Source organism: Carassius gibelio, chromosome A23, assembly GCF_023724105.1.
Source record: "Carassius gibelio isolate Cgi1373 ecotype wild population from Czech Republic chromosome A23, carGib1.2-hapl.c, whole genome shotgun sequence".
Lineage (NCBI taxonomy): Eukaryota > Metazoa > Chordata > Actinopteri > Cypriniformes > Cyprinidae > Carassius > Carassius gibelio.
Window position 1 is genome coordinate 15,242,153 of NC_068393.1, and position 24,716 is coordinate 15,266,868.

The 24,716-nt window shown below is 37.0% G+C and overlaps 2 protein-coding genes across 5 annotated transcripts in view; both read left to right on the forward strand.

Annotated features, from left to right (window-relative positions):
* Positions 1-273: 273 nt before the first annotated feature.
* Positions 274-4,324, forward strand: LOC127944807 (protein FAM3A). Its single transcript, XM_052541081.1, has 10 exons — positions 274-543; positions 958-1,008; positions 1,098-1,205; positions 2,253-2,276; positions 2,368-2,491; positions 2,834-2,892; positions 2,978-3,028; positions 3,131-3,215; positions 3,362-3,488; positions 3,723-4,324. The coding sequence occupies exons 2-10, from the start codon at positions 996-998 to the stop codon at positions 3,819-3,821; spliced, it is 690 nt and encodes a 229-aa protein (XP_052397041.1). The 5' UTR covers positions 274-543; positions 958-995; the 3' UTR covers positions 3,822-4,324.
* Positions 4,325-5,600: 1,276 nt separating this feature from the next.
* The window catches only part of LOC127944879 (serine/threonine-protein kinase WNK3), a 46,164-nt gene continuing 27,048 nt past the window's right edge, over positions 5,601-24,716 (forward strand). For all 4 annotated transcript variants that reach the window (XM_052541268.1, XM_052541269.1, XM_052541270.1 and 1 more), the window contains exons 1-2: positions 5,601-6,032; positions 14,639-15,710. In XM_052541268.1, coding sequence (XP_052397228.1) covers positions 15,012-15,710 — 699 coding nt within the window. In that variant the 5' untranslated portion in view covers positions 5,601-6,032; positions 14,639-15,011. The remainder of the gene's footprint in view (positions 6,033-14,638; positions 15,711-24,716) is intronic.

Here is a 24,716-nt window from a genome sequence, read left to right on the forward strand (position 1 = left end):
TCGCTTTCAATGTTAAATTAATTACTTAACCACTGGCAGGTTTACACTCATACATATTTGTTATTGTACATTTAAACATGTCGTTCTGCTATAATGTCTTAAACCTAAATTTATAGTAATGTACGCATCTATTTTATTTGCATACTAATCTCTGTTTATATAAATAATATCATGTTGTCCGAATCATGTGTAATTTGCATATAAACAAAATAAACATTTGGAGCATAAGAGATGACATTTGCATACTGGGTGAGCACAAGAATCACTTGCTCATAATATGCACCTAGTCCAGAGCGGAAGGGTGTCACTGGGATTGGAAACAGATGCACGCTTCTGGAGGACGCCGAACAAAGATATTTCTTTATTACAGCGTTTTATGTTCGTTGTATTTGTTGCCGACTAATTTAGCCGACACTTATTAACTATTACACTATTTAAAATGAACTTGCTGCGTTGAACGCAATTAGATGAATGGTGATAGAGTCAGACCACGAGATAATCTGTTTGACAAACCTTGCTGCACAGGCTCACTGCAGGTTTCAGGTTAGACCTATTTCTATTTTAAAATACATGTGTGTAACGTGTGTTCCGATTCCATGACTGTGACCTGATTTCCAAAAAGTTTGCTTGTTTAAAATAAGCAGACTGTAACTTAGTATGAAGCTGCTGTCTAGGTGTCAGTTCCAGGGAGGTTTGCTTCCCAGCTGACTTAACAGCTCTAAAGTCATAGAGGCTAAGTCCTGCCAGTTATGTAAAATAAAATCGTAAACAGAAATAGGCATCAAGCTTGCTTAAAAGTATGTTTAAAACTTTGGTTGAGCTACATTTGCTACTCAACCTAGTTTTTTTGGAATGTCCCTCCTGGGTTTCATTTAGAAACTTATGCTCTGTTCATGATTAATTTGATCATAAATGTTGTTGCTTTACGAACTTAATGTTCTCATTTATTTCAAACAGAATCTAATTTGCTGACCAGATTTTGACATCTCTCTGGCATGAGGTTTACAGGTCTGTGCATTTCCATGCTTCTCAGGTATTAATGACGTTTCTTTTTACATTGGCATTCAGATGGTATTTCCTTCCTCTGTTTTCTCCAGTGGCACTGCGTGCTATTGTTTTGGTTCTTCTGCTGGGCTTTACCTGGCTTCTAGCGAATTCTATGCTAGGAAGGGATGGGAACTCCTTTATGCGGATGCTATTTAGTGGTAAGAATGTTACATGGATGTATTGGTGGTCGACTGCTGTTGTAGTATCATTCAGATTCTTTATATTTTCCATTTTAATTTTAATTCTAGTTAAAGTTTTAGTATTTCAGTTGTTGTTTATACATAGAGAGGGAGAGGAGCTTAATAATATCTTTATTAAACAATTTTTTTTCCTCTTAATATACAATATTTTTTCCAAAAACAGACAATTACACCACCTAAAAACATTTCTAATACATTCAAAATCATGTCATTTTCTCCAGTTTTACAAAGAACTCCTCCCACTGACCAAATTTCAGAAAACATTACAATATCATTGACCAATTTATAATATTTATACTTAATTCTAGCAGTTGTCGTCCCTTTTATTACCATCTCAGCATTTATTGGACCCATATCCGACATTATTTTATTTTTTTAGTTTTCCATATACAGACATCCAAGCTGACCCCAACACAAAATTCATTAAATATTATTTCCTCCTTTCCTGAAAAAAATTGTATTTCGGACCACTTGTCCGAATGTTTCTCCAAGCTTTGTAAAGCATGGTGTTAAATTTACAAAGTCCCTTCAACCTAAAACAATCAATAAATAAATTAATCGTTTCTTCAATCCCACAAACTATGCACTCTTTCCAATAGAAATAGACAAGTCCATAAATCCCCCCTCACTGTGACACCTCTCCCATTTCAAACCATAAATAAGGTATGCTAGAGAGATTGTAATAATATTTTACAAAATTACTGTTGTTATTGTATTTTTGATCAGATAAATTCAGCCTTGCACTTTAAAAATAAAAATCATTTTTAAAAATCATAATTATTTCAATCTTTTGACCGATAGTGTGTATGCAGAGTTTAATGATAGTAAATGACACACACATAATAATTGCTACAATAAAATATATATTACATTCAGTCAAATAGAAAAAAAAATGCAGATTATTGACAATGGTGATTATAATTGGATGACCACTAGGTTATAAAATACAATCTAATATCATTCTCAATGGCTTGATGGTCATTCACAATGTTTTATCATTCATAGGTGGACAAGAAGAGCCCACTCCAGGTAAAATGACTTTGCATTAGAAACATGCATTTTTCCACAAGAAACATTCAAGCAATCTATTCATTCAATGAAATGACCTGCTGTTTTGCAGAACCACGACCACGCAAGTACAAGTGTGGCCTGTCAGCATCGTGTCCCCCCAAACATCTCGCGTTCCGGCTGATCTCCGGTGCTGCCAATGTCATCGGCCCCAAAATCTGTCTGGAGGATAAAATGCAAGTCGCCCTGACCATTTTGCTGTTGCTCTAGTCTCTTTAATGAGCTTGCATGATCACCACTGCACACTAAGCTTTGCATGCAATATCCCTCCCTATTTCTTGTTCTGTCTCTGCTGGTATTCATCATATGGTCTTTGTTTTTCTCATGGCCATCACTACCAGACTCCTAATCTTACTGGGCAGCTTGATGCAAGTAGGCAATGAATTCTCTTTCCATGCCTGTCTTTTGTACATATTCCATTTACTCATCCTCCCTTAACTTCCACCATAGAATTAAGTGTCTTTCTAATAAAAAAAATAGTTTTGAGATGCTTATTGACTGTTTGTTTGGTTTGACAGTGTTGTCAGCAGTGCTAAAAACAATGTTGGCAGAGGGCTCAATATTGCCTTAGTAAATGGTAAATCTCTCATTTGTTTGTACTGATATATTTTTGCATGTGATGAATATGCATTAATGATGTCAACTCCATTTCCGTTTCTCAGGGGTTAATGGAGATGTTTTGGAAATAAAAGCATTTGATATGTGGGCAGGAGGTGAGATGACCTTTGGGGTGATGTATCACTTTGGTTAGGCCGCTGTTTTCTCATGAAAGTGGACCATCAGATCTTAAAACTAGTGTTCCCTCTCTGTCACAGACATTTCAGAGCTGCTGAAGTTTCTTCGGCCTCTCCATGAAGGAACGCTAGTATTTGTTGTTTCTTTTGATGACCCAGCCACCAAGTAAGAATATATTTATTTCTGCACTCTACTTTTAAACCCAGATTAATGTTCTGTGATCTAATAATTGCTTCTAAATCTAGAGCAATATTAGGGGCTCTTTTTCTCCATTGTTTCTTGTATTTAGTTATCGTTAAACCCATTCCCAGGTTAAATGATGAGGCTCGACGGCTGTTTATGGAGCTGGGGAGCACAGCAGCAAAGGAACTGAGCTTCAGGGATAGCTGGGTGTTTGTTGGAGCCAAAGGAATAGACAATAAGAGCCCATTTGAACAGGTATTTCACCTACATGACCTTCATGAAATACGCCAAAATGATGCATTTAAACCCCAATCAAATTAATTTGGTAAAAAAAAAAAAAAGAAAACAACTTTAAACTTGGCACTGCGTACTGATGTGATTTTGCTCTTGTATAATAAATGCTTTTTAATATTACTCATTAGCAAGTCGCTTTGGATTAAAACGTTTTGCTAAATGTTTCAGCTCAAGATTCTTTTCTCTTTCTTTCAGCGAATGAAGAACAGTAAAAGTAGTAATAAATATGAAGGCTGGCCTGAGTCTCTGGAGATGGATGGCTGCATTCCTCTGCGTGCTCCTTTAGAAACTTGAGGCCTCATGGGGGCTATGAACTGTAGAAACACTTCAGACACAAGGATCATGGTGCACTATGTATGATTACAATTCAGCTGCCTAAAAAGTTTACTCATTGGATGGTTCGAAACCGATTTTCCTTCCAGAGCCATCTGCTTCAAGATGAAGAAGAAAACTGAAATTAAATTATAAGTTTAGGTCATGTGGTCTGGTGGAATTAGAATTGTTGTGATTGACAAAAGAAGGACTTTTTTTATAGAGAAAAATAATTCTTTTTTTCTACAATATTTAAATGGTATGTTTAGAAAGGTTCTATATAAAGTGTTAAGTTCATACTGTATAAAATCTGTGCCTAATGGTTGCTCTGAAGGATGCCATTTATATCTGTTTACTTTCAAAGACAGAATATTAAATACACATTAAAGAATGTCCGGAGAGAGTCCATTAAGAATTGTCACGTATTTCTAATCCATGCTTGTAATAAAATCAGTGTCATGACACACGATCTCAATTAGGTTGCATCACTCTTGTTCAAGGTGTAGTTTTTGTTCTTTGTAAAATGATGAACTGATGAAATGCAACGTATAGACAACCCTTGATAGAAATCAACCAAACATCGAGGTTATTCTTGTAGTTTTATTTAGGACAGCCTTTTCTGGGAGGATTACGTTTATCTCGTCTCATAGTAAATTCTCACAGATGTGTATCCCTTTGTTTTTGACCAGCATATGTGTTGGCCATGGGAAATGTGCTATTTTTGCAGCCACCGAAACGCAGTGTGGTTTTGGCGAATGATGTAGTTTGTTCCAAAGGAATTGACTTGGTCACGTGCACACAGTAACGCTATTTACAGAAGCTCGTGATCACGTGTGTTGTCAGCGAATTAAAATCACCAAAACAAGCACCATGGACAGCGGCATTACTGTTCTTATACACTAGAGGGCAGCAGAGAAAGAAGCATTTGAAATGCAACCTATAATGGCAGTTTGTATACGATGAATTTAATTTAAGTTTTATAAACAATATGATTTCTTAAAACTAACTATTTTTTATGTTGTACTTTTTTGTTGATAACTACAGTAGGCTTAGTATCTATTAAATTAGTCAGTATTATTTACATTATCATTTACAAGACACTTTCTCAATAGTCTATTCAATTGTTATTGGTTGTAAATTGCAAAGTATGTCATAATTGTATGGGGATCTGTGAATCACATATTAACACGTCAGACTTTGTACCTATTCAAGACTCACAAGTACTTTTGTTAGTTTTATTTAGATATATCTATATTTCTGTCAAAAAAATCCCCATGAAATAGTGAAACAAATAGTTGGTATCGAAAATAACTTCTAATATTTGGAGATATCCTTAAGTAGCAACAAAACAGGTGGAGATATCCTTGTTTAACATGAGTACATCTCAGACAGTAATGTATTCATTGTACCATAATCCTGCTTTATTGTCATATTGAAATATTGCGCTGAGTAGCTGGCTAATTAGTTAGAATACGAACACAAATAAAAAGAAAACATTTGATGCTTTAGTTAGTCTACATAATGTCTATACATAATCCCGCATATTACATTAAATACGTATTTTCATAATTAAGGCTACATGAATTGCCAAGTGATATTGTAGGATCGGGCTATGAATAGAAAAACCGAAACACATTATTTATCCTAATAACTAACAACCCTATTAAAATGTAAATCAATCATATTGGAATGCTTAAATCTCATTGTTTAATTAGATATTTACTGGGCAATGCGCGACCTCGCGTCGTCAGACAGAAGGCGGTGGCGCGCATAGTTGGAGCACGCGTCTCTTTCTTTAACCGAAAAAGGAGAAACGATTTGTGCTCGACTGAGCGCCGCAGCGACGGACGTTGCTCTGTAAATTATGTCAAATACACATATGTGACTACGCTGACGTTACATTCACCGGCGGAAAGGTGTGCTGACAATCTCGCGCAAAGGAAGAGCAATGTTTTTTAACAGATGATGTGTCCAGGCGGATTTGCAGGATTTTACGACGCCGCTCAAACAAGAAAACCAAACGCTCGTCTAAGAAAAGGAGTAACGTTAAACACCGGCAACCTTACACGACAAATTACGCGTTTATCCAACGAGATGCTGACGAACTGTTGAGTCTTTGACATAAATTGGAGCAAGCGAGACCTTTCGACAAGCTGTTTCTGTTTCAGTAACGACAGAGGATGCCGCACACCGGTGAGGACCCTTTGACTGTTCTGCTAAATAATCATTAGCTCTTGATATTCAGAGGACCTGTCTTTATAGATATAAATTGTTAAATAAAACACACCTTTAGGTTGCTGTATATGTCTTTCAGACATACAGGAATCCCAGGCAAACATAGCTTAGATGCTAACACAACACGGTGGTGCTGAAATAGATGTTGGCAATGGACGAGACAAGCAAAATTACAACCAATATATGATCTTTGCTTAGTCTTCTTTTTACTTCTGATCCCGAGCAGGTTTCTGCTATTGATATGGTCTTTTATATTCTTCATCCGTCTTGCTAACCGAATCAATGTAAATGAAGACTGAATATGCAGCTCAGACGGGCGTTTGCTCTCTTATCTGTCTGTATTTTGTCATAAGCTGCAGTTGACGGATTTTCTTATGCATATTATCAATTTATCGACTGGTGGTGCTTCAGTTTGAGAGTTGCAGCCTCATTAGCACACGTTTGTGTATTTTTGTGGCTGCCGTGTCTTCTGTTGCTATATGTTTTTTAACTCAAGGCATTGGACACTTTTGGTCGGTGAAGTGGCTAGTAGATGGTGCTTGTAGTAGTTGCCTTTACCTTTCTTTCTTTGGTGCTTTGTTTAACTCGTATGTTGTCGGAGATGTAACCTGGGTCAGTGACTAGTCTAACAAGGATGTCTGAGATGATGAATCGGAAAATTTTAGTTTAAGGTGGCAGGTTCTTTGAAAAATGGTTAATGTCAGTTTCTACAAATGTTTTGATTTGTGGACACTCGACAAAAAAATGTCGAGTGGTTTAATCAAAAAATTAATTGGTCAAAACATGGTACGTGGACCTAGAATAAATGTGACCATTATTATTTTCAGAATATTTAAAAAATATATCTAAATAGTTTTTTATACAAATCATGAATTTAATCAACTATCTAGTGGGTTTACCTAGTTTTATTACATTTTACTAAATTTGAACCAACCTGATTTGCCCTGCATTTTTTTTTAAAGTCAAAGTATGTTATTATGTGATAAAAAATAAATAAAAAAAACATAAATGACTTTGAAAGTCAGTCATCAGGGTCTAAAGCGATACTCTGTTTTATGGATTTCTTTTGACATGACATCACCGTTATGCCACCTAAGCATTTTTGAATGTTTATATTGAAAGAGGTGTTATCCCGTTTTTTTTTCTCGCTCTCTCTTTTAATGCATTTTAAAATGTTATTTATTCCTGGGATAGCGAAGCTGAATTTTTAGCAGCCATCAGGCCTATTCCAGTCTTCAGTGTCACATGATCCTTCAGAAACCATCCTGTTATGTTGATTTGCTGCTCAAGAAACCTTCTTCTTACTTTTTCAGGATTCTTTGACTAAAACTTCAAAAGAACAACATTTGCAAGTAGAAAACTTCTGTAACATTAGAAATATCTTTGTCGCTTTTTATAAATTGAACATGTCCCTTGGATAAGTTTTTTGACCCCAAACTCGTGAACATTAGTGTATGCAACTTTGTGTATCTGTGCGATCTATGCTGATGGGGAGTGAGCAGTGATTAATGTACAAGTGTAGTTTAAAATCCCTTAGCTTCAGTGATAATCTGACCCATATTGTATGAAAGGATAAATCAAGAGAAGTTTACTTTTGACATAAACCTCAAAAGCACAATAGTAAGCCACTTATTATGTATAATCCATTGTTCATCATGGCAAGCTTTAATTAGCCTGGTCCCACCTAGAATATATCAAAAACTGAACGAAGAGAAAGTAGTAATAGGCAGTATCTAGTCTCTTTTCTGGTTCACTGTGTACCCTACCCTCTGTGACCATAGTGACACTCACTTTCACATGCTTGACCTAGATTACACCGAAGTGTGTATGTTTTTCTTGGCTGTTACTAATTGGGATGAGGAGGTCAAACTTTATACCTTCGACTCCAGCTGTCACTTCGCTGTAATCAACACCTTGAAATATTGCAAGCACCCAGATTTCATTTAGTAACTCTTACAGTCTTGATGATGTTCTTGGTCAGAGCTTATTTTTACTTTAAAAAAGAGTGCTTTGTGTGTTGAGTTAGGTTTAGAAAGACTTTGAATTTACAGCCGTTGTTATTGTGAATCATAACACACCCCCCTTTCCTAGAAATTTCTATTCAGTAGACTGTGGTTGAGGAATGCATATAGATTTGATTGGTTAAAAAGAAATCAATTGTGACAGCAAATTATCCAGTCTACTTACATCAGTGCCTAAAGCAAGTGCAAAGACTCACAATCTCAAATTATACATTTGATTATTATTTTTTTGCCTTTAGAATCAGAATGAAATGACATAGAACGGATGATCGTAGAGACACCTTTCTTGTGCTGTGAACTGACCTTTTCATCTCAGGATGAACTGTCACTTAACTCTGTTGCAAACTGAGTCAAAAAAATGACTTTGTTGCTATTTGCACTTCCTGATGCTTTAAAACAAAAACAGTGTGCTAAAGAAAAGTCAGATAATTTACTCACCCATGACCTTCATGAATATCTTTCTTCTGAAAAACACAAAAGAAAGTGTTTTGAAGAATGTTTCAACTGTGTTTGTCCATACAATGCAAGTCAGGGGGGTTAAAATAATGGAGCTCTTTGACTCCTTTTTTTTTTGTATAGATTAAAAAAATAAAAATAATAAGCTAGGCATTTATTTTATTTATTTTATTATATTGTGGTCAACTTGAAGACATGAAAGTGTGAAAATGAATTTTCATTTTTGGGTACACTGTCTCTTTAAGACTGTGGTTATCAACCTTTTTGACTTCAAGTCTCCCCCTAATTTGATATTTACCTCTGGTACTTTTAATAAAAACAAATAAAAACTAAATATGATGGCAGTTTAAGGTTGGACAAATACTTTTTAGCAATAAGTTAACATTGTTAATGTAATTAAATAGAACTAATTGTAAGTCTAAATGGCGTGACACATCAAGACATCTCCTAACATTGTGCTGTCATTGAGCGTCAGTCAGAGTTTTTTGCAGTGTGTTCCACACCATAGTTGGAACCCTGTTTTGGCCAATTCATTATGTTTAATCTGTTTCAGCCTGTTGGTAAAACACATCACTTTGATTTTCTATGCATTCGTTTCATGAAGACACACACATGCTTTCATAGTTTTGTTGTCTTACCTGAGGATTCCAGTAGGAGTATATTTTCATACCGACACGGCTCTCTGGTCCGAAGAAAGTGATCAACATGATTCATATTCAAAATTGCAAGCTAGCACTGTTTTGTTTATGGTTTGTATATCCACACTCCGAGTTTTGTTTTCTCTTTTTGAATGGTTAATGTAGACTACTGCCATCTGCTGAAATAGATAGACATTTAATTTATCTCGCGAAACTGCCGAACACACGTACTGTAGTAGTTGGCTTTTAGCTGTGTTTATACAAATTTTTAGCCCAGGCAACAACACAGTCAGATTTCGGGAGGATTAGTTGTTGGTTGTAGGTCTGGGATGTCATAGCCTTCATTTTCCAATCAGCCATCATTTTTCAGGTCTCAGATGTCACAGCCTTTATTCAAGGAAGGAAGTTCCCAAGGAAGTTCACTGAGGCCCCCTAGTGGGCCCCAGCTCCCTGGTTGAGAACAACTGCTTTAAGATTGAAGTTGGATTTTGGTGTCTGACCATTAACTAAAAAGCTCTCTATTTACTTTGCACAATTTACAATTGAAACAAACAACGTCTGACACTTTTATTTATTATCTTTTCTTGTTTTATTTATTACTTTGGATGATCTCATCATACTCTGCTCCACACGTCTTTCCCTCCCACATGGCCAAACTTCATTTGGTTTTGTTGTGGTGGAATTTTGTCTATTGTCTATTGTGTGTGTGTGTGCGCGCGCAACCCCCTCCTCCTATATCTTCCTCTCTTGTTCTCATTCACACACATTTTTCCCACCCATTTCAACACAAACCCCTCTCCTTATCTGTCTCCCCCTTGACTGGCTGTCTAAAACCTTGATGTCCTCTCTCCCTACCCACAGTCCTTTCCTGAACAGCCCCCCCCCCTCCATTTTATCCACCCTTTTTCATCTAGATTCATCATAGCTCAACCCCCAAACCCTTCTGTCTGTCCCCTCGCTAAACACACACATACACACACAGATTCCCTGGCTCCCTCTTTGTCTGCCTCGGTAAATCAGCAGAGCCTGCTCAGTTCCAGGGGATTAATGTGTGTATGCCGGTGAAGAGAGCAATGAAAAAACTGGGAGAGGCAGAGAGGACTCGATTTTTGTGTAGCGCCTGTTGTGTTTGGTGTTTCAGAGCTCTGTGGGAGCGGACAACATAGTGAGTGTGTGAGACAGAGAAATTGCTTTAACAACACAGTGCACTGATTAGCTGTGCCGTTGTTGAAGAAGAGCTGGGTATGGCATAGGAAAGTGATATCAGATGCTTTTAAGAACATCCTGTCTACTGTGAGCTGCAGTTGATGCACTTTAAAAGCCTTTAAAAACCCACCTAGAGAAAGTCTTTACACATTTCAAAGAGGATTAAACCACAGACACTGATATTCAAATTAGCGATACATCTGGGTTAGGTTGAACACCGTATGGCATGATTAATCCCACATGCTCCACTGACAGATGAGAATGTAGAATAACAGAGCTGATGTAGCAAACTAAACATCGTCAGAGGTGACTGGGCTTGTCATATTCAGGTTTTCCCAAAGCATTGTATGCTAGATTACATAGGCAAGTTAAGGCTACTCTGATGCATCTCTGCTTCCAAATTTGTTTGTATATGTGAAATGCTGCATAAAAGTCATGCTAAAATATGCAGCTGTGACCCGCCTCAGCTCCTAGTGACAGCAGCAGCTCTGGTTGTGCTTTGGGTTTGTGTGAATGAAGTGCAGAATCATGAGAAATCATGAAATTCTTTACACTCTTTTTACTGAAATATACTGATTATATACTAATTTTAAAGTTTGGGGTCATGTATATTTCCAAGAAAAATCTCTCTTATTGATCACTGATGTATTAAATTGATCAAAAGTGACAATAAAGATTTATAATGTTGCAAATGGTTTATTTACATGAATACTGTTATTCTAAAGATTATATTTATCAAAACTGCAAAAGTGTGTCATGGTTTCCACAAAATATTCAACCGACAAAGCAATTCAACATATTTTCTGAAGGATCGTGTGACACTGAAGAATAGAGTTTTTTTCAAACTAAATAATTCTGTTTATCCTTCGAGTGGCATTACTGCCATATGGTTTGTGCTCAACTTTTAAAATATTGGATAGTGCAACTTAATACATATTGACACATTTGACCCTATAAAATGCTTGACAGTCCATACCAGTGTTCCCATTTTTTATATATATATAAATTAGAAACAATTGACTTGTCAGTTGACTCTTAAGGTGAAGTCATTGTAGAATTTCGCTCTTGTCTGTCACACGGCACAATTTGAAAGTCAAACCTCTTAATAAATACAAATGTGTTCCGACTGTGCTAATGTGCTTAACCATATTAAACTCTCTTAAACAAGACTGACAACCATATTCTGCTGATGTGGGAATGATCTAAATCCTGTGTGTCAGAAGTGAGTTTGGGAATGTGAGCGAGTGTGTGAGTGATGTGCCTGACGTTCTGTATTCAGTCTATATGGTTTTCACGGGAACTCCTAGCCCTGAGGGCACAGGCAAACAAACTTGTTTAAAACAGCACTTCCTCCTCTCATGGGTTGTTGATGTCGTTGCTTCATGCCCTTTTATATCTCAACAGTCAGCTCTCTCATTAATTTACATTTTATTGCAATGTAGTAGCCCAATTCTAGACTACTGCGACTCCCTTTCTTGTCAATCAAGTGAATCCTCAGAACCATTGCATGTGAGAAATGAAATCTAAAGCCTTTCATTTGTTACCCAGCATGCTATTCATGTCATTATCTTTGAAAGAATGGAGGGATTGTGAAGTTTAGGAGGAGTGGTTTATGTCAGCTAGTACAACTAGTCTAATGTGAATGTAGCCTGCTTTTGCCCCTCATTTTATGTTTGCATTTTTGTGTGTGGGGTGTGAGATCTAATCTTTCAATTTGCATTTTAGTTTTATCTGCAGATGGTTTTTAGATGAACCAGAGCTGCCAGCTAAACTTGCATTTCAAGATATTTTCCTCAGGAAATCTATAAGTAAATAAAAAAAGCAAAACATAAAGAGACCTATCAGTGATGTTTCTTGCAAAAACAAAATTGAACTACTTGAACTACTGCACAACAGAAACATAATGCTATTTCACTTTACTTCAGTTACAACAGGAAAGAATGGCTAACCTGTTTTCTCGGTTTTAATATCGGTGAGATTCAGAGGAGCATCTTTTTCCACCTCTGATTCAGTCATGTTATTATTAGCTTGTTGTTAGCAAACTAACCTGATGGATGTGGCCTGCCAGAAGACCGATGGGCATGACAAGAGGAGAGCTGAAGATAATGATGTCATTAGAGAGAAAAAGAGAGCGATTGTGTTTGTGATAGGAGGGACAAGTAGGTTTTATGGGTCAAAGGGAGCATTGAATCTTGTGAGAGGCCGTGTCAGGTGTTGAGGTATCTGAATAGACCCGGAGAACACAACTAGAAAAACAATGGAGATTCACTGAAAACATGAGAAGCTGTAATGCTCCCCCATCTGGGGGCAATACTGCTGGCTACAATTAATAATCTGTTTTTACTTCATATGATCCCTTATTGATTATCTATTGTGGTCACACATGTTCATTCCTGTAACTACTCTACCTTTGAATTATTTAACTCTAAAGGGCCTTAATGCCATCATTCATTATTAATCAATCACAATCTGCTGTTCCTTAAGTTGTTTAATGGCTAATATTTATTGGCAATTTTTTGATTTGCAATGCACTAGGTACCCGTCCTGCTTCTGGATGGCTTAATTACTGGATTAATCAGTTACTCTCCCCTGTGTTTGAAGGTGCTTGGCTTGTTTAGAATATACTGTAGATGGGCTTACTAATCCCCTTAATGGATTTATTAATTCTCACAAGTTATTCTAAGTGTTCTCGGCAATATGCACATTTGACAAGTTTTTAGTGACAGTTTGTGAACAGGCACAGATTTTTTCTCTCCTCAGGAGAAAAATGCAGGTCCAGTGCTATAGACTTCAACAGTAGCTGAAAGTCCTACCCACTTTCAATGATCCACAATCCTGATCATATTGTTGTGTCCATAAAAATAGCGAGGAAAGAAAGAAAAGCAGAACTGATAATCAGCACTAATAATAAGAAACGTTTATTGAGCACCAAATCTGCATATTGGAATGCTTTATGAAAGATCATTACATTTACATTTATTCATTTAGCAGACGCTTTTATCCAAAGCGACTTACAGATGAAGACAGTGGAAGCAATCAAAAAAACAACAAAAAGAGCAATGATATATATCGATCATATGACACCATACACTGAAGTAATGGCTGCTGAAAATTAGGGATGCGCCGAACATTATTTTTCATGGCCGATAAAGATTTTTTTTACAAGCAAACTGGCTGACTCCAATACAGAATAATTTTTTTTTTTTTTTTTTTTTTCTTTCTTTAAGCAACTAACAAGAATGAAGGAAAGTGTGCATAAACAAGATGTTTATTTTGTATTTAATAGCCCAAACTGGCTTTGGGCTATTTAAAACAATAACTATAACCATCTGAAATTAACAGCAGTAACTGCACAGTAAGTAGGCTACATTCAATACAAACATAGATGGTTCAGACATCAGCATTTAGCTTTTGTTTTTGAATTGGGTTGAAACCACATATAATTTTTAAATAGATTTTTAAATCAAATTAAGTTGATGTAAATTTAAGGCAAAATAAAAATAATCATCCTATACAGAATTGACGTTTACTTCTAGCTTTTCAAATATGTATGCAATTCTACTTTACAAAAAAAAAAATTCAGTTTTGTCACAGTTTAGTCCATTTCGTTTCTCATCCAACACGTGAGAAGTTGAGCTGAACAACCCTTCACTGTCTCAGCTTGTGCAGGCCGCAGACAGGTACAGTACGCTTGCGCAACTTCAGTGAGCAGGAAAGGGACTCTTATTTTGCACAGTCGACTGTTTGATTCCTGCTATCTGTGCCTCAGACATGTAGCTCTGCACTTCCAGTGCTAAACGGCTGTCCGTGTCCTGCGCACAGATTTCGAAATACTTCCACACAAATGACATGATAGTGAATGATTACAATGTAGTCTGTGCACGCGGGTGCACTTCCAGAAAAATTGGCCGAAAAAAAGACCAAAAACCGTCTGATTGCCGATCACGTATTTTAAGCAAAAAACGCCTGGCTCCGATTTATGGCCGGTCAACCGGTGCATCCCTAATGAAAATTTAGCTTTGCTATTTTAAAATATAGATTAATAACAGAAAACTGCTGTACTCAATTGTAATGATATTTATAACATTATTATATTTTTCATTTAGTATAAAAAATTAATTCAAGTTACTTCATAATGTATATGTTTTATAATGATAAATTTGACCCTATTTTTTTATTATAAATGAATACTCTTATTTAAACCTGATACTCATTAATGATACCCTGTGCTTTTCTCCTATAGGATACACCTGACCCCCCCCCCCCCCCCCCCCGCCCCCTTTCACTGAAGGCCATTTACCTGTCATCAGCCAAAAGACACTCGAGGTAGGAAATGGAGATAAGGAAAGTACACAGCAAAAACTGAATTAACCTACACAGTTATATTAACAAAACAAGCTCCCTCTGATACTCCTGTGAACTCGAGGGAACTTGGAAGATAAGAGCCACAGAAGAGAGAGTAATTCTTGTTGCTGACAGCTGGCAACACTGGAAGGACGGCTGAGGAACTTCATAAGAGGGTGAGAGGTTGATCACAGAGTGAGAGAGACGGGGACTGACACAGAGCCAGAGTGCAGGAGGAGGAGGAGGCGAAGGAGTGGGAAAGGACAATCGCCATGGCGACGGACCCGGGAGAGCCCACTGCCACAGAGGAATCCTCCGGAGAGAAACCTGATGGAAAGAGGGAGGAGGAGAGTGACCAGGGGAACAGGGCTGCCCATGAGAGAGAAAGGATTCACAGCACTCCATCTGACTTCCCCTCCTCACAGACCCAGGAAAGGAGAGCTTGGGGCGCAGGAGGAGGAGGTGGTGGAGTGGAGGATGGTAAAGAAACAGAGGTGCCGGCCAAACCTCTGACCTTCTTCATGCCCTCTTCCCCAGCTGCCCACGAACCATGTCGGAAACGGGAGAACAAGCGTTTTTTCCGGAAGAGCGTGGAGATATGCGAACAGGACGATGAGGTGGAAGAAACCATCAGCGCCCCTCATAGTGCCCCTCACCTCGAGTTTTGTGCCTCCGACTCAGTTTTTACCAGCGGAGCCCAGCAGTTACCCGCCAGTGCCTCGGCTGCCTTGAGTGAGGATGGCACTCTTGGCACGCAGCATCCTGATAAGACCGGCCTTACGACGCACGCTCTGAAGGGGAAGGAGAGAGATAGAGAACAGGAAGAAGAGGCCGAGATGAAGGCCGTCGCCACTTCACCCAGTGGCCGCTTTTTAAAATTTGACATCGAGCTTGGCAGGGGAGCATTCAAAACTGTTTACAAAGGCCTGGACACAGAAACCTGGGTGGAAGTTGCCTGGTGTGAATTGCAGGTGAGACTTCTTTTCTAGGGCTTGGCAATCTATCTAAAGATATGATCATGCACATCTAGTCAGTAAATCGCCGTCACCTGTTTTCAAATGGAGCGGCATTTAATAGACAGAGCTGTAGATCACTGACAAGCTACGCAATATCGCGTTTATAATCGCCTTTGATGAATACGAATATGAACGCGATATTGTGTAGCTTGTCAGTGATCTACGGCTCTGTATATTAAATGCAGCTCCAATTATAAACAGGTGATGTCAATTTAGCGGTAATCACAGAACCAAATTTACTGACTAGATGCGCATGATCATATTCTTAGATATATCACCCAGCCCTATTCTTTACCCACAAATTAGCTACGATTACGGTATAAATACAACTAATGCACTTGAGTAGTAAAGGTTTTGACATTTCATTGCTATAAGGTGGGCCAATAGTGGAGATTAGTGTTGGTCGCCTTTCCTGCACAGGAATTCGAGTTGTATCATGTTTTTCTGTCTAAGTGCTTTAGCTCTGCAGGTCTGAATTAAGATGCTGTTACTCAGGAGTTTTCCGAGCTTGTTGGTGAAATCTTAGCCTCTTGTGTTTCTCTTCAGGCTGTTACAGTTGAGTGCAGTGAGAACAGTAGAAAAAAAGAGTTTCAAAGTCAGCTCAATAGCTTTATAGATTACACAGAGACTATCCGTGGGAGAGGAGGGTCAAGCCTACTCACGGCGCAGTGAACTGGACAAACAACAAGACTCAAAGAGGCTCTCTTGTTGTGAAATGGAATCTTTTTGCCTTTGCCACTATGCTGAACCTATTGTTTCCCACTGTGCATTGTATTTTCCAGGAAAAGTTGTCACTAAATAATTGGTTTTGCGACAGGAACCCGACTGTTGTAAACATGCAGTATGTTGATGTCGGCTGTGGCACTGCATTGACCACATATCACAACAAGACTGTATAAAATACAATAGCTTAGCCGATATGCCATCAAAAATATTTTGGTGCAACGTGTCCTTTTAAATCCTCTCATGAAGCAAAGTCTTTCAGCTCATGCAAAGCAGCCAGCTGAGAGGAAAGCCTGTTGCATTTCACTGCTAAAGTGGCAATCAGTACAATAATTAACAAGTGAGGTCCATTTAAGGAGATTAATGCCAGTTATGTAAGAGGCTTAGAGAATCATATTATTGATTAAAAGATTGAAGTAGCATGTAAATCATGAGTCTGATCAAGAGAGATTATTCAGAGAATAATCATTTATATGGTTCCACCTTATTCAAATTTCTCAATGGATGTAGGCTATTATTACTAATTCATGCTCAGGACCTCTTCAGTGTGCCAAAAGAAGTACTTTTCTACATATTTTCATTACAAAACAGTAATTTTTGTTTTATTTTTAATAAATAAGTGGCCTTTTGGGGGTCACCAGGTCCCATTTTGAAAACCCCTGCACTGATCATTTTATACAGCTAAATTGGCCATAGTTCAGACCAACCATACAATTTATAATCCTAAAAAACATGATTAAATCCAGCTGTCCAGCAATACTCTGTGGTTATTGTTGTTTTCAGGCCAGTTATATTGACCTACATCATTGTCTTTTTGTTCATCATGGATAGACTGTGATTCGTTCTTCATAATAGCACATTTGTTGCCAGTAGCAGGCTGGAGGCAGAACAAAAACCGAGAATGACAACACGCCAGTGTACTTTTATGGTGATTCTACTAATATGTGCACAAACAGTGCTGGGCTAATAGAGGTGAATTAGATTTAATCCTGCTGGATTTAAAAATGGAAGAAAGATATTGAAAAGATGTTATTAACACTCTAAACAAACAACAAGCAAAAGGTAATGCAGTGGAATACAGATCTGTGGTACTCTGACAGTAAAAGAGGAACAATGACAGAAGCAGGGGTGTAGCCATCTTTTCAGAAGTGAGGGGGACAGAAATTATATATATATATATATATATATATATATATATATATATATATATATATATATATATATATATATATATACACACATTACAATATAATATAAAACATTACAGAACATTTCTGTAATCTATAGCCTACCAGTCAACAGTTTTTGAACAGTAAGATTTTTAATGTTTTTAAAGAAGTCTCTTCTGTTCACCAAGCCTGCATTTATTTGATCCAAAGTACAGTAAAAGTTTTTACTATTTAAAATAACTATTTTCTATTTGAAAATATTTTTAAATGTAATTTATTCCTGTGATCTAAGGTGAATGTTCAGCATCATTACTCCAGTCTTCAGCTATTGATTATCAATATTTAAAACATGAGTACATTTTTTTCAGCATTCTTTGATGAATAGAAGGATCCAAAGATCAGCATTTATGTGAAATAAAAAGCCTTTGCAACATTATATAGTATATCATTCAAAAATATAGATTTTTTGGAAAAGAAATTATAGATATGAATACTTTTATTTAGCAAGCTTTAAAATCTAAATAAATAACATTTTGAAATATATTCAAATAGAAAACAGTTATTTTAAATAGTATAGTAAAAATATTTCAGTTTACTTCAGTTTAATTCAGTTTTGCTGTACTTTGCAACTTTAATTGTTCTCTAATTTCTAGCTTTTTGCTTAGAAATCTATAACTGCTTGACAATAACAAATAATAACAACTTTTTAAAATATACTACAAATACTTATTTATCACATAATAAGGCAGAATAGTCTCTATACTGTAATAAATCTATGTCAGTTACCACTGTTTTGTTGATATACTGTATTTATCACCTGCTGGAGATTACTTGAAAAAACATATATTGTCCCCATCGTATATTAATGTCTTCGTGTTTCCAAAAGTTTCTGTTCTTCTGTCAAAACAACTGTTTTCATATAGCTATAGCTGGACGCTGTTGCCCATATTAGGAGTTTCCTGATATGACTTTTCTGCGCGAGAGCGCGCTCCGGCTTCGAGGATTAATGAAACACAGACTGCAGGAGTTTTTAGCGCTTCTGGGTCCGAATAAAATATCAGGTCATGCGCAGACTATCCTGTCTCTTTGAGTTTAAATCTATATTTATTTACACCAGCTCTTGAAAACATCTATGCAAACACATTTGACTGAAAAAGTGCGGGGGACGAATTTCCATGATATTAAAAGTACCCCGCGTAATCTACGCCCCTGGACAGAAGGCAAAACACTGACTGAATGAGCAATCTGATATTTGTTCTCAGTTTTCTCTCTTTATCATGTGTGGTTTGTTTTGTTGCTTTGTGTTGAAAGGTTGGGAGTCATGTGTTTGGAGCTAATCCCACACACACGCAGGGGCCAAATCACTAAACAGTTACACCACTTTAGTTTACAGTATTTCAGCATGTGTTTGCTTATCTCATATAATGCTAAAACAGTGCTGACAGCATGTGCATATAAACACAGTTCATTATTTTGAACCACCCAGCTAGGGCTGAATGATTATGACAAAAATCATAATTGTTAATTGTGATTATTAACAAGCTGAAAACACTAACTGAAAAACTGTTATTGCTTTTCTATGGTATTAAACCTCATATATCAACTGCACATTGGATTGGTTTCTTCTTTAAATAAATAAAAATATGCATGGTATTATATTGTTATACTAAAATCAAATAAAAAAAAACTGAAAAACCTTTAAGATAACCTGTAGAAAGTGAAAAACATGCATGCAGAAAAACATACTTTGGGTGGACTTTGATTAATTAATGTGCAGCCCCACACCCAAGCTTCCTCAACGTTGTTCTCCTTATGTCAGCAGGTGGGCCAGCTGGATCCTTGTAATGAAGTTAACATGAAAGACAATGGCCTACGCACAGATACAGTGATTGTAATATTCACTTTAATCCTTAGGGTAAGAACCGTGTGATCTCTTGACTGAGTTAGAGCAGACAAATCCATGGTTTAGGACAGCTTCTCACAAGCCTTCGGGACCCCATAAGTCCATGCCGCTGCTTGGAGAGAAACGTGATACAGAACTAAGCCTTCCTTCTCCCAAGCTAGAGTCGTGATGTGAGCCATTTGACACAATGTGGTTATTGGCCTTTCCTAAAAACCTTGGATAAGAGACAGTCTGGAACAGAATGAGACGCTGTGGTTTGCTAAGAAACTCTATGCCAGATGATGAATGTTTGTTAAGAGACTGTATGTGAGATGATGATGCTGTATTTCTTGGTTGCAATGAGTACAAATATTTTGTGATTTTTTTTTTTTTTTTTTTTTTCAGGTGCTCATTGCCATCCAAAGTTAAATGTCGCGTTTTTCCAGTAGTACATTGTTTTCATGTTTACAGTGTCAGTGTGTTTCTCTTTGAGTCCATTGTGCAGTTCATTTCTTATGTACTTTGTTCAAATGCTAAGTGCTTGGTGTTCACTTTAGTTCCTCATTAACATAATTCCAAGCATTTTTGTATACTGCAGGGTACTGTGAGGAACCAGTTTGCCTATGACGTGTTTTATGCTGATTTAAATTTGTGCAAGGAAGAATTATACCAGCTACAAGTGTGTCATTCACATTTACTTATTTATTGCTGTTTAATGCTATAACTGTCAATTTAAAACCTATTTTTGTTTTGTTAATATGGAAATTCTTTTGCTTTCGTTATTAAAAAAAACTACATAACATATATTCTTAAAATAAATTAGCAATTTAATAAATTGTACAATTTAATAAATTAGTCATTCTACCCTGTGCAATATTTATTTACAAATATTTGCTCATAGGATATCATACATTATATCATATTTCTAAGTGGCATAATCAGAATTATTTGTATGACAATTAATCATAAGCCAAACAATTGCATAATAGTGACAGCCGCATTGTCAAAAAAAATCAGGTAAGAAATGTGTACAAGAAAATTAAAAGTGCTGAAGCAGTGTAAGAGGGACTGGGTGATACATGAGCCAAATAGAAGATTAACATGGCATCAATCCCAGAGAGAAGCTGAGTGGCTAATGCTAACCACACACACACACACACACACACAACAAGCTGATCTAATGCACTTACAAGGAATCATAAGAACACGAGGCTCTGTTATTCCGTTGAACTTTCATTTGAGTAGAATTTCACACATTTTTCTAAGCTTCAATTATAATTACAGATGACTCTTAAGATGAAAAGTAAATTCGAGCAATATCACATGAGAAACAGTGTTGTTATTCTGAATATCAGGGAGGCTTGCAGATATTCAGTACAACAGCAGGATTACCTCTCACTGCTCGGAGCTTTCTGTTATTGCTTTGGGTTTTCCATTTCTCACTCTCCACTGAGAGAAATCCGACTCTTAGCAATCCTGGAGTGAAAAAAAAAACCATGCATCTTTGTCTTTCATAAAACCAGTTCCTCGCTGCAGGCAAAATCACACAAATCCACTTTAATTACAGTTAACCGTACAAAACAGATGATTTGCAGTTATCTCTCCTGTAATGAGCAAAATTACTTCCTGGGTATTCATTCATACTATTAATTCTCACGAAACAATCCTTAATAGCCTACGTAATAATCAGAATTATATGTGTTGGATCACACAACATGACTCTGTCGGAATTGGTTTCGACATTTTTATAGATTTTTCAACTCAAGAATGCCATCAAAACATCCTTTTCTTTCCCACTCATGATTACGGTGCGTAACGTTTAGAAGAACTATAAAAACAATGCTGCTGAGCAATGACTGAGACAGTCATAAGAAATGTTCCCTCATCACGTGTCTGCAAGGAAGAAATAATATGCCACACACAGGACAGATGCAAAAATTTAATTCAAAGTAATTGCAGTGCTTGGGCAAACCGCTATAGGTGTTGGTATGTGTCGCTGTAGAACCCGTGTGGTTTACAGGTTCCATAGAAAGAGAAAAAATGTGCACCAAATACTTTAATGGTTACACATGAAATAGTTCAACATGAGAGCAAATGCAATGACGTGAAATAAAATGGCATGTTTTAAAGAGGAGTGGCTTGATTAAGTGGTGGAAATAGCGGATGATGGGCACAGAACAGTAACAAAACTCATAATGTAATGTTTGAGCAGGGGCTGGGCCTTATTTTAAATATCCTGTTCATGTCAGCCGAGGTGAGGTCTGAATTGCTGTCCTTATTCTAACATGAATTTTACTAGTTTAGAAGAACATCTCTCGATACACGTTAATTAATAATAAAGGACAGCGTAGGTTATTTCGGAACGGTGCTATTCTGCATGACCTCACTGAGTCCAGACAGATTTGTACTGGGTGCCAGTGAAAGCAGCAGTGATGGTTAAAAGGCATGTTGTTCTGTCATTTCGGTGACAATTTTGTTCTCTATATGGCCTGGATCCAGATAAAAGAGGTCAAGTGCATAACCCTGTAATGTGAATTTGGCTATTTATTTGCAACTAAATAAGCCATGCAGAGCTGGCTAGACCAATATCCTTCCACAGTCTCCAGGCTGAAGATGTTTCTGTCTGGCCAGCATGTCCTTAAATGACACCTTACCTTTAAAAGTATTAGAAGCATGAGCTAAAAATTGTAAGCCTATATCATCAGTGAAGGAGAAAGTGTGGATTGTCACTTATATATGCAACTTATCTGATGTTTATTTGATTACTGTCTCATCAAGGTCTCCTCTGCTGCATTGAAAAGCCCTATTTAACCTCATCCCAAACACATACATCATCAGAGTGGGGATGCACAATATTTTGGGATCATTGTAAAAAAAAATAGGAGCAGGTTTATTACTGACTGATTGGTTAAAGAAGTTGTCAAGTCACTAGACAGATTTTTATTATTATTAAATTACAATAAAAAAAAAACATGCATTGTTGAATCACTCACAGTATAAGATTAATAACATCTATTTTAAAAATAAGACTTTCAAAATTCTACTAATTTAATAACATACAAGTAATCTAACAATGTCGTTATGCCTAAATTAACTTGTAACATTTAAACTGCCTGTTTTTAATTTCTCCATTTTTTGTCTAACTTAAAGTTTGATATTTAATAAGGTTGCATCTCAAGGGACTTTTCCTTGATGTATGCAAATAATGATGTTTTCTATGCCTTTTGCCAATTTACATTTTCATTAAGACATTATTATATTTATTGAGCCATTGTCATTATGGGGACCATTTGATAGTCCCAGTGGTGTGATTTCAGTGTGTAATCTAGTGGGCACATTTGTCCAAGACAGTGGGTCCACATACACTGGAAGGGAAGGGACTGTTGAGATGGGGACTTACACTTGAAAGAGTGGGGAATAGATGTTCACGTTTCAGTTTCTCCCTCTGTTCTGTTTCATATGAAGCTCTTGGTGAATATTTCCTAAACATGTTATTTAATTTATGTCTTTGTCTTTCTTAATTTATTTCACTGTGTAAGTGCAAACGCAACTCAGATTTATTATTATAACGCTCTATACTGGCACATGAACTATATTGTTGTGTGCCTTTGTTATGCGTGTGTGTGGTGGCGGTGGGGGGGGGTATGCGTACAGTGTTGGAGGGGTGTTCTCTCTGTCCGTGTGATTGAGTATACAGGGTGATCCAGGGAGTTAATTACAGTGGGTGCCTGTCAGACCTGAACAAAAAGCCTGCACAGACAGCACAACTCACGCAGAAACACAACAGCCCAAACCAGACCAGTCTGCCCCAGTTCAGTTCCTGCCACAACAAAACACACTCCAGACCATACAAAATGTGTTTGATTTAGTAATTTTACAAGGAGTAAAGAGAAAACTTGTTTTCTTTGGATGCATGCTTGTCTTTTTATAAATAGACTAGCTGAAACGCTATTCATACAATGAGTGAAACAGTAGATGGAAAAAAAAGAAAGAATATTCAAATATATATAAACTGACTTTGATGGGATTGTGGTCTTCTGTAGTTTTACTGCAGATGTTATAAAGGGATGTTATAAAGGGTCATGTGTTCTGGAAGCGGTGCTCTCAAAATCCATTAAATCCAAGACTTTTAAAATGATTAAGTGACTTTAATTATATCATTTATAGCAGCATGTGAATCATTTTAGCCAGAAGGTTAGCAGAAAGGTCCATAATGAAGATGCAGAAGAGAAAGCTTTTAAGCAGTACTGAGCTGCAATGTCTCTCTCTCCCAGACTAAACACATTTAACTCAGAATAATTTACTGTGAGAGCTGCAGAACTTTTCACCCAGTTGTGGTCAAATTTGGTGTTAGACATTCAGTTACATAATGTGGCTGTGAGTAAAAGAGAGACTGAGGCAATGGCTCCGTGTAAAGATTCTCATTCTGATACATTCAGAGCTCTGAGCCCCCTGTTAAACACAGACCAATCCTGTCTGTGCAAAAGGTCAGTATCCTTAATGTTCAGCACGATCACGTTCTGTACAGTGGGTGTTCAGGCTAGGGTTTGACCAGTGAGTTTTTAAAGGTGCACTCAATAATGAATAATAATTTTGAAAATATGTTAAATAATTTACAGTCCCATGAGATGAAGTCATATCTGTAATGTAATAAAAGCTGTAGTTTGCATGGAGCAAATCAAGTTAAGGTCACATGACCATCCGACTATCACTCACTTTATCTCTTTCAGACAAATAATATGATCATCCTTTTATAAGCTCCCTGTTATTTAATACAAACGCTTAATGACTCCCTATCTGCAGCTTTTAATCATTTAAAGATTAAAATGAGTCAATCAACAATTGTTACTCATCATCAAGCCTCAGTCTGTTCAGCTAGTTCTGAAATATTTGCCTCTTTACAAGTAATACTTTTCTGTTCTGTTCTGTTAGTTGATCATATTAGTGCATTTATTAGTTATTACAGCATTTCTCAGTCAAACTACATCTAAATGTTTCTTGTCATGTGTTTTCACTAGCACACACATCTACATGAAGACAGGCGTTTGTCTTCATTGCAGTGCATTGGATTATGTTGCTTTTGCCATGCCGCTGTATTACAGAGAATGTGTTAGTAATATGAGCTAATCGTCCACCCTCCCTTGCCTGTTCATTGCAGTTAAACCCAAAAGGCATATCGACTAGCGC

What these genes read in the sequence shown, in the direction of transcription:
- LOC127944807 (XM_052541081.1), top strand. An exon ending in TATGCGGATGCTATTTAGTG is followed by an intron (nt 1,206 to 2,252) that starts GTAAGAATGTTA and finishes TATCATTCATAG; the next exon opens with GTGGACAAGAAGAGCCCACT. An exon ending in ATTTGATATGTGGGCAGGAG is followed by an intron (nt 3,029 to 3,130) that starts GTGAGATGACCT and finishes TCTCTGTCACAG; the next exon opens with ACATTTCAGAGCTGCTGAAG.